Raw genomic sequence first — 10,959 nt, 5'->3', positions numbered from 1 at the left:
ATCCATCTTCACAGGGAACTCTCAGAATTGTAGCTCTGGGAGGGGAAGCCAAAGCTCCCATAATTATTTGGGGGAAGCCATGATGGTTTAAAGTAGCATCATACTGCTTTGAACATGTGGTTCGAATGTGGCCTATGAACAATGTCACTAACTGTGCAGTTCTAAGGCGTATGGATGAGATGCCAAGGTGGTTCTACCACCTTATCCAATGCTCTGCAAGGTTCATGCAGAAAAATGCTTCACATTGCTATCTTCATCTTTCACCCTTCCTCTCATAAGTCAAGAGTGTGACTAAACATCTCTACAACCTTGTGGGACTGGGAGGGCATTGGACCCAGCCACCCTCCTGTTGCCCTGCTGACACTGGAGTTCCTGTAAGGTTTCCATGGGTGTTGCAATTCCAATTACTTTTTTTAGTTAATCTGCAGCGCCAATCCCGCCATGATAAGAGCCCTGTGCAATCAGGATACGATCAATAGGATCACAGCTGTGGGATCTGCCTGCTGTCTTTTAAAATAAGCCTATGCAAGATATAGAGTCCTCATGAGCCACAATCAGTGAGTGGAAGTCAGGGGTGGGGCCAATGGGTGTGATTCTGCTTTCCTCACCCACATGCTGATTGCACATTCATTTGTCATGCTTCTGTCATCAGATCTGCAATGCTGAGATGCAATTTCTGCTGAGTGATGGAAAGCTCACATCTTCTGAACCTTGAGTCCCAAACAACATTAATAACATTAGTTTTTAAAACATTTATTATAATGCAGGAACAGAAAAGCTGTGCTCCCTTGCCAACTGTTTTTGGACTCCAACCCCATGAGCCCCAGCCAGTACAGCCAACATCAGGGATGCTGGGAGTTGAAGTCCAATGACATTTGGAGGTTACTAGGTTCCCCATCCTTTGGGTAACAACTCCCATCAACATTGCTGGATGGCTGGCATCTGAAGGGTACCAGATTGGTGAAGACTGCTGCAATGCATCACACAGAGAAATGAGCTCATGAGACAATGGTCTGATTCAATCAGGCAGAAAAGGTGTTCTGCTTGTGTCCTATATATTCTCAGAGCAACAATAAAATTGGGTTTTAAAATGAGGAAAGAAAAGTCGTAGCAGCTGCATGGGCCATTTCCACTTTTTGGATGACCCCCCAAACTTAAAATCTGAGATGAATGAAAGAACGCCACAACCTTAACTCAAGTTCCATGGCAGTGCCTGTTTAATGCTGAACAATCTTATTTAGGAACTTGCTTTGAGTCTCCATTTCCGATTTTTCTTTGCAAATGTTTTGCTGCAATTCAATCTCGTCAGTTGTGGGCAGACAAGGCAGCAAACGTCAAACCACTGCATTTATCTCAAAGGTGGGTTGTGCGGGACTGAAAAGAATTTGCCAAGAGTTCATTCAGCACCAGAAGAATACAAATCGGTCCCCGTTTGGGGTGGCTTCTGTACACAGACAACTGGAAGCGTCGTAGAAAAATAAGCCATTTGATACAATGCGCAAAGGCAATCACAGAAGGGTAACGGGGGTGGGGGGTGGGTGGGCAAATGGAGATGCAAAAGCCTGTCAGACAGGATAGGACATGGCATTCATCGGGGGCAGGGGGGCAGGGAAGACACTTGGCACGATACCGTCTCCCTCTGGGCAGCTCCCATGTCCTTGATCCCACCAAGGGAGGAGGAGGAGGAGGAGAAGGTCCCCCAGAATATCAGATGGTGCACTCCTTCAATGGGCATATTCAAATTGCGTTAAATTGGTCCTTCTACCAAAGTCCAATCAAAGGCCAGTTCTTCACTGAAGCTTTGTCTTCATTCCGCACGCTTTCCTGCCGAGAGGACAATCCCACAAAACCTCACGATGCTGGGCAGCCCAGCAGTTGACTAATAAAACAAATGAAATTATTATTAATATTATCATCATCATCATTATTATTTTGTATGCTGTCTTTTTGCTTCCAGATAAAGAGTTCATGGCTGGCAATGGTGACAGGTAGTTTCAGAGAGATACCACTCGGGCAGCGTCGCCCAGGTTAATACTGTCTTGCAAATCCTTAGTGTTTCCACACGAGACTATTAAAAACACTTCTACGTTCACAAAGGAAGGGGGGAAGGGGGTGTCTTTAGTCCAGGGGCTCTTGCTTTATCCTGATTGTGGTGTTGGCCTGCAGTCTCCTGTCCTCGCGACATAGTACATATTCGCTGAACTGAGAGGAATCCACGCCTCCTCCGCAGGACGCTGCCACGTTGAAGCCCTTCTGGAACAACCGTTCAAGCACCTGAGGGGGGGAAAGCACCAGTTAATATTGGAGAAGGCTCATGACTCTGAAAGAACCAAAGGAATCCCACTGAACTGAACTGGACGTAGAGTCCTATATCCACCCGTGGGAGCCAGGACACACAATGAGGTTAATGGGCGGCAGTGCAAAGGTTATGCACAGTTATTTCTTTGCTGAAGTCTCTGTCCAGCCCCACATATAGGACTCCGCATGTGTCAACTAGGGGTTTCATTTCAGGCACGGGGAACATTGCATTCGTTTTCCTGATTAATATGCTAGTGCTTCTGTCCTGTGGTCTTTTCACACTGCAGTGTTTTGAAATTGTGAATTGTGTTATGATTTTTTTTCTAACCCATACACCAGCATGTTGAGCTAGATTTCATTCACACCAGTGGGCGTGGGGTGGCACAACAGCAAACCACGTTGGACAATGTCGCTGCTCCCCCAAACCTTCCAGGTGTGCTTTTCTTCCCCCATTAAAGTAGCAGAGAGAAAACGGCATGCCGCTATACGGCCCTAAATTTCATCACTTTACTCCCATGATATTCTGGGTTAAAGGGGCTCCAAGCATATAATTTTTGTAGGAATCAAGTAACATGGAAATGAGTGCTAAGCTTGCCCTAAATCCCATTAGTTTTCCGGAAGTGACTTGTATTGCTGTATGAAAGTTCAAATATAATTCAGAAATTAACAGGGAAACAGTGAGGAAATGGTATAAACTGCCATGTGAATGCAGCCTTAGACTCTGAAAACAGAAAATGGCCAGCCCAAGGCAAACAGCTGCGCTGGCTGAGGCTGATGGGAATTGTAGCCTAAAAGATCCAGGGGGCACCAGGTTGGCAAAGCCTGCTTTAGAGAGCTAGTGACAGTCACAACCAATATTAAATAAGATGGAACAGCAGCCTGACTCAGGGTAAGGATCAAAGCAGAGACGATGTAAGGGTGATATCATGAACGTCCCGGCTCTTTTTCTTCACCCTTAGGAAGGCCCCATGTGTTGTCACTGGTGTAAAATGTTAGACAAAGGCGATTTGTAGCTCAACTTTCCCCCTGTGGCTAAATTTCTAAATTACCTGAATTTCTTCAAAGTGCTGTCACTGGTTACAGACTCACAATCTAAGAGACTCGACACAAAAGGAAATAGGAATGGGGTGGGAGGAGGAAAGCAGCCTTGGCGCTCCACTGGCTAATGGGTGGGGCCAGGTTGGTGTCCCCATGGCCTTCTATTGACAATGTCTCCTTGTCCAGCCTGACGACAACCCTGTGAAACAGGCCAACTTTAGGAGCAAAGTGATGCTCAGGGATGGAGTCTGACTCATAAAATGCTATCCATTTTGCCCACAGATGATGACACACTTGGCTTTCCTTTTCCAAAGCCATCTCAGCTTCCTGCAGATGGACGCTATCTGGACTATTTCATTCGTGCGTGTTGCCCTGCAAAGTATTTTGGTCTCGTGGTCCAGAGGTGGTGAAAAGGGCCCCCGAGAGCCAGCTAGACTCTGCATGATACATTTCTGGTCTTTTCAGGATCTCCCAGCATATTATGCAGCGATAATTCTATAACTTATTCCTAAATGACTGCAGCGTGATTAAAGTCTTGCTTACAGCAAACCTCTGCAGAAAAACCCAAATATTAATCAAACAAACAAGCACTCTGCAGGGCAGTTCAGTACATTATGGAGTAAAATACTGGCTGGTAGTGATATTGATGCTACCTCTTAAGGAAAAGCAACGTTGGGACTTCAGTCATCATAAAATGAGGCCATAACTCATCATTAATATGCTGTGCTGAATGGGGGGAGAAAAAGCAGCAGGCTGTTATGAGCATCTTCTTTACTGGTGTATCCATTCTTGCCGCTAAGGGATTTTCCTACCAAACAGGTTGGGGTATTCAGGGTGTTTGTGTGCTGTTAAAGTGCCTGTGTTTATATTCCTGCCTGTGCCCTTCAGCCACCTAAAGTAAGTCCTCACCGCTAATCTCAACTGGGCAGCCAGTCAGAATGGCTGCTCAGCACCCCAACTCTGGGATGCCACTTGGTTTGTGATATCAACCTGAGCTTTGAAGGGATTCAAGGACACCTCCATGGCCCAGCAGAACTCCAAGCTTCTACTTGGCTCCAAAAAGGGTGTTTTCCCCCTGCATCCATGAGAAGAGCCTGCTGGATCAGGCCAAAGGCCCATCTAGTTCAGCATCCTGTTCTCACAGTGACCAACCAGGTCCCCCAATGGGAATTCCACAAACAGAACCCCAGCACAAGAGCCCTCTCCCCTCTTGTGGTCCTCAGTAACTGGTATTCAATAACATTTCTGCCTCCGACCGTGGAGGCAGAGCATAGGCATTGTGGCTAGTAGCCATCAATAGCCCTCTCCTCCATGGATTCATCTAATCCGCTTTGGGTGGCCACCGCTCCCTCCAGTGGGTCCCATCGTTAAACTATGTGCTGAATGAAGAAATATAATACGAAGCACAAACGTCATTGTTTCAAAGGACAGCCAAGCATGATGAGCATTCTCTGACAATAAAATGCTACAACAGGCTTATAAATAAATGTTTGTTTCAACAACTTAAGAACAAACAAGGCAATTCAATTACTTGAGAATACAAAATTCATAAGCAACGTAGCGACACACAACAAGGGGATTATCAAATAATACAAGCTGTCGTTGTGTCAAAAGCGATACACCTCATTCCACGCCTCCCCAACTCTGCTCTGGCTGCCAATATACTAAAGCAAGAAGGCTGGGAACCTTTTTGCAGTTGAGGGCTGGGCAATGAAAATACATGTCGCCGTGGTAGAGCAGGCTAGCTTTTGTACCCATCGGCATGCCTCTCTATCCCCCATCCAGGGAAGGAAGGCCAAGGAAGCCGTAGGCTCCCAGCTGGTGTTAAGGTTAGCGACTGCTTGCAAGTTTCCAACAGGCATCTGGCTGACCGCTGAGAGAACAGGGTGCTGGATTAGATGGGCCATTGGCCTGATCCAGCAGGACTCTTCTTAAATTCATAGGTTCAGTGCTCTCCCCAGAATCCTAGACCTACCGAATCCCCTTACAGAGCACAGATTATATGGCTTGCCTAAGGTGATTATAAATCTTTTGGTGAACTCCCCCATCCTTTCCTTCCTCCTGCTTTCAATTCCAAAGTCTCCGTTTCACTTTCTTTTGGTAGGCAACAGACAGGCTTCCTTTCCGCCAGCCACTTGGGCTTCCCTAGTCATGCCAGGCAAAGATGAGCTTTGATCTCTTCTCATGGCTTCTCTTGAGTCCTGCGAGCATTGACTGGCCCTGGGACAGACGCAATGGCTTGGTGTTCGAGGAGGCAAACATCTCACTTCGCTATGCAAGAATGTGAAAGGACCTGAGGGAGAATGAGCAAAAAGCCTAGAAAGAAAAAATACCTTTTGGGGGGTTGAGATAAAAAAAATGAAAGGAGGGGTGGGGTGGGGAGAGAGATAACAGTGCAGCTTCTTAAAGCACCCGGAATGACCATCATAACAGTTTGGGAGAAAATTAGATGGGGCCCACCTTACTACTTGGTACATGGAAGAAGTGGAATAGTGCCCTGCTGGAAAAATGCCCTGCTGGAAAAACTAACTAATAAGCTGAGAGTCCTTAGGTGTGAAAGAAATAAGGATGATTCCGTACCTCTTTGGTCTGATTTTATTTCATTTCAAGAAGGAACATGGTAGAGGACCTCCCCCAACCCCACCTTGGCCTATGAATGAATATGGCTGATTCAGCAACTCAGGGCATTTGAATATTTTAATTGATGTTTTGTGACCACAGATAGACAGATATGTTTCTGAATACTAGTTGCTGCAAACCACAGTGCTCTTCTGGTTGGGTCCTGCTTGTGGGTTTCCCAGAAGAAGCATCTGGTTGGGCAATGTGAGAACAGGATGCTAGACTGCAGAGGGCATTTGGCCTGATCCAGCAGCCTCTTCTTATGTGCCCTTCCCTTGCCACACTTTCAGGCTGCAAGCAACCCAAAGCACGCTTCCCCTTGATGCATGTTTCACTGAAATCAATGGGAGCAATTTCCAAGTTTCACAGTGTTCAGAACTGAGACGTCTCCCGTTGTTTCTCTGGGGCTAAACATCTCCAATTCTGCCAGTCTTCCCTCCCGGAAACTGCCTTCGAGATAGATCCCTTTAGAATCATTCTCATAGCTCTCCTCTCCCAATTTGTTCAAAGCCTTCTTGAAGTGTGCTGCTACCCAGAAGGAAACACTCTAAAAGAGATCATCTCTGTGGCGAGCTGAGCATGATTTCCCAAGTTTCGGAAACAGAACATCTCTTGTCATAAACTGGGCCTCTTAAACCACAGTGTTATATGGCTGGATTTGCTATCTGTTGTAAAGATGCTTACGGTCATTATGTTTTTGCAAGGAAAAATGGGATTTCTGGCATCTGTGATTTTAACAGAAAACCTACAATGGGAGGGATGCATGTTGCACCCCCCCCCCAAAAGGTCCTTTCCAGCCATTAATGTTCAGGACAATAAGTCATGAATTAGCAACAAAAATGTGAAGCCCTGACCCCATAATTCTTAAGAACCAGTGTAGTATAGTAGTTAGAATGTCAGACTAGGGCCTGGGAGGGCAGGGTTCAAATTCCTACTCGGCCACTGGACGATTTTGGACCAGCCACTGCCTCTCAGCATAACTCACCTCACAGTGTTGTTGTGCGGATTAAATGAGAGCAAGAATTGTGTACGTCACCTTGAGCTCCTTGGAGGAAAAGGTGGAATATAAAACCCTACAGGTTTTCCAGCATGGAAATGCAATTTCTTTGGTTTTGTGTTATGCCATGCTCCCCACGGCAGCCATTTTGTGACCGGCGCCTACAGCACTGTTTCAAAATGTCCTCCCAGTCTAAAACCTGGACTGACCTTTGCTGTGTTAAGTTTCCCTCATCAACCTTGTTGAAAAACTGGTTGGTTTTATTTATTTACTTAAAGGCGCTTCTATTTTCTTGATCTTTAAAAATCGGCATTGTTCAAACATAAAACAGAATTATAAAAAAAGATGTAAAAATAGGAATTCACAAATAACAAGATTGAATCTCATTGGCCAGGGGAACTCTGTGCCAAAAGATATGTCTTCATGTAATGTTGGGCTTGCAACTGATGCAACTGATGGGACGCTGCCTCCATCAGAAGGAAGGGCATCCCACAGGGAAGGGCAAATGGCAGAAAATGCCTGCTTTCTAAGTTCACTGCCCTGCAATGTTCTGTAAGGCGTGCCTGCTACTCTGCCACTGAAAATAGGCTTTGAAATGCATCACAGGATAATGTAACATATATCCTGAATTATTTTTCAGGTAAAATGGACAGCAAGCTCACAAGCACCCGCTTCTGCGACACCACAATTTGCAACACCTGATGTTTGCAGCAGACAAAATTTGCAGGTGTCGCCGAGAAAGAGTCTATACATAGCAGAGGGTGTTGTGCGTCTTCATTAAACAGAACAGCACGAACTCCATCCTCTGCTCTCGTTCAAGAGCCGTGCATTTTAAAAAGGTCGTACAGGGCTTAACGATTCCATTTTCTGAGAAAGCATTTGTGACTAGGATGTGGGGAGAGTCCCCTCTCTCCAGTTATGAATTCAAGCCAGTCTGGTTACCGTCTCCCCCCCCCCCCAATTAAAAATCGTAAAATGGAATTTAGAATTAAGAAAGTATCCAGGTGCGGAATGTGGACCTTCAAAATTCTAACCCAGCCTTTGCCCACACCTGGCACCTTCCAGACGTTTTTGACAGCAACTTCCCTCAGCCAAATTGCAACATGAATCATCTGGAGGGCATTATGTGGGCAAAGGCTTTCCTGAACCTCGAGGACAGATTGCTGTCATAGTTTCAGATCCCCTGCCTAACCATCAAAATAGGAGTGAATATCAGCAAGCCAGAGATTAACACTGAAGACTCTGTCGCTGTGGAGGGCTGGGATGCTTGTTAACCTGAAATGAATTCTAGGCCATTTAGATTTAAATGGGGCAGGGAACAACCCGGGGGTATAAAGCAACAAGCTCTGCCTTACAACTTGTTGAAGAGAGGAGACCTGCCTATCATGGTCTACTCTAGCCCAAGAGGTTGCCAACCTTTTGGGGCATGTGGGTACAGCTGTAAGCTGGAGAAGCTGTTGTGGGCACCATCCCCAGCCACCTATTCTATTGGCTGCAATAAAACACTTCTTTCAAATGTATTTTCTGTGGAGGAAGGGGGCCCTATGGGTGCCAGTGAAGGCTTCTGTGGGTGCCATGTTGGCATTCCCTGCTCTTGCATAAAGGATAACAGACTGGGGAAATGATTTGCCTTGTTTGGGTTGACAAAACCAATGTTTTTTTTTACTTTACTTTATTTTTTAAAGGCCATAAGCCAGCTTTTTGAACTGCATACTACTCTTCACCTGGGCCAGGTATTCAGAGCAATAAAATTCCAACCACCCTAAGTGCCGCAGTGACATGTTCTGCAACTGACTTCACTTGGTTTCTCGCTGTAACATAAAGCCCATTTGCTCTGCCCAAAACATGATCTGCCAATGGAGGCCTTTCCACACTCACTCCCCCCCCCCCATGCCCAACATCCTGAGACAGGCAGCTGGATGCTCAACGCTCCCAATGGAAATGCCCTCATTGCTCTGGTCCTTGCTAATGAGTGTTGAACCATCAAGGCTGCTCAGTGCCAAGGTCTGCTGTAGGGTAGCCCTCCCATGGGCGAGCTCCCCTATTTGGGGCGGGGGGAAGAATGCCGCTCAGAGGGGTTTGCCAAATTGCAAACTTACATTTCCCACATCCTACCTATCCGTCTTTCCTTGTTTCATATGTTAATTTTAAAATCTTAAATAAAAAATAAAAAGAAAGAAAAGGAGGGAAAAAAATAACTAACTCAATCAAACCCCCATAAAAAACCTTTGAGTATAAAGTGGAACACATTTTGTTTAAAATACTCTGGGCAATTTTTATAGAACATCCTCTTGGAGGGGAAAAAAAGTGCAGAGATCATTTTTTTAAGTCCATCCCGGAGGCTCTATCATTTAATTATGAGTGGGACATAAATTATGCATTTACACATTGTTGCGTTTTCTATAAAGTGGCATGGAGAAGCGGCTTCCCCCCTCCCTTTCCTCCTTTCCCCTCTTCTCCTTCTTCTTTTTTTGTAGTTTTGGTACACTCTTTTTTCTTCCTAGGGGCACTTTGGAGGGAAGAAAGGACTGCGGGGTATGAGCTGATGAAAAAAAATTAGCATTTGTCAGCCTAACGCCATTATGAGATCAGCATGGTGCTAACACACACAAAAATCTAAATCTCTCTTTCTCTCCTCCACCAACAACTTAGACTTAAGGGGAAAGAGAAGGGGGGAGAGAGAGAGGAAAAACGCCCATGTTCTCACCAGGCAAAAAAATGCCTCCTTCTGCCAGTGACAGAGGCAATTGGGCAGCAGGGACTCATCTGCTTAGTACTGAACGCGAAAAGAAAACGGTAGAACGGATGAGGCCCATTACCTGCACAGAATTCAACCGACAGTATCCGTTCAAAGGAAACCTAATGACGTGGGTGGGGTCTTGGTTCCAGCCTGCATTGACTGAGTTGCACATGACGTCCCCTGTCTCCGGGAAGATCTCCTCGATCAAGGCCTTCTCTCCGCTCAGTGCAATCCTTTCCCCGAGATCCGGAGTCACCCTTACAACCAAGCAGTCACAGGGCTGGAAGTGCTTCCTTTGTTCCTTCTCCTGCTTCCATCGCTCCAGCTCCTTGATCATCGGCTGCAGCTGGTAGTACCTGGCCTCTTCGTATAAAAGATTAAAATCCTTTTAAAAAAAGGAGAGAAAGAGAGCTTACGTATCTCAGCACTTATGGGTTTCATATATCTACATCCAAATCTCTATCTCTATCTATGTCTATACTGTACAGTCGTACCTTGGAAGTCAAATGGAAGTCTGTTCGACTTCCAAAACGTTCGAAAAACAAATCACGGAAGCTCCTGCAGCCAATCAGAAGCCCCGGAAGCCCCGTCGGACGTTCGGCTTCCAAAAGAACGTTCGCAAACCGGAACGCTCACTTCTGGGTTTGTGGTGTTCGGGAGCCAAAACATCCGAGTACCAGGGCGTTCAGGCTCCAAGGTACGTCTGTATCTATATCTATACACATGCGTAGGCAAACTATGGCCCGGGGGCCAGATCCGGCCCAATCACCTTCTAAATCCGGCCCGCGGATGGTCCAAGAAGCAGCATGTTTTTACATGAGTAGAATGTGCCCTTTTATTTAAAATGCATCTCTGTGTTATTTGTTGGGCACAGGAATTCGTCGCCCCCACCCCCAAAATATAGTCTGCCCCCCCTACAAGGTCTGAGGGACAGTGGACCAGCCCCCTGCTGAAAAAGTTTGCTGACCCCTATCTATACACATAATCTGTCCGTGAAGAGGAAATTATGCATGTAATCTCCAACGGGCTTTGGGGAAATGTGCATATCTCAACTGAATTTTGTACATTCTCTGGTCAATGTGCACAGTCTAAAAAAAATGCCTTCCCTCCATCTCTAGTTTTGGAACTGTGCAATCTGCACCCTGCAGGCTGCTTCTGTCCACTTCCTGATCTTATGGGGATCACAATACCCTCTCTCAGATCAGCCAAGCAGTGAGAAGGGGCGCTTCCCCCTTGAAAACGATTATTTTCTGGCAGTCTAGCCTTT

General features: G+C 46.0%; 1 protein-coding gene across 1 annotated transcript in view; it reads right to left on the bottom strand.

The window, feature by feature from the left end:
* Positions 1 to 300: 300 nt before the first annotated feature.
* The window catches only part of KCTD15 (potassium channel tetramerization domain containing 15), a 72,357-nt gene continuing 61,698 nt past the window's right edge, over positions 301 to 10,959 (bottom strand). Inside the window, exons 4-5 of the mRNA XM_035120478.2 lie at positions 9,772 to 10,077; positions 301 to 2,274 (exon numbers count right to left, since the gene is read on the bottom strand). Coding sequence (XP_034976369.1) covers positions 2,119 to 2,274; positions 9,772 to 10,077 — 462 coding nt within the window. The 3' untranslated portion in view covers positions 301 to 2,118. The remainder of the gene's footprint in view (positions 2,275 to 9,771; positions 10,078 to 10,959) is intronic.

The sequence above is a fragment of the Zootoca vivipara genome, chromosome 6 (genome assembly GCF_963506605.1).
Source record: "Zootoca vivipara chromosome 6, rZooViv1.1, whole genome shotgun sequence".
NCBI lineage: Eukaryota > Metazoa > Chordata > Lepidosauria > Squamata > Lacertidae > Zootoca > Zootoca vivipara.
The sequence above is the reverse complement of the archived record's forward strand: the minus strand, read 5'-3'. Positions and strand labels throughout refer to the sequence as shown.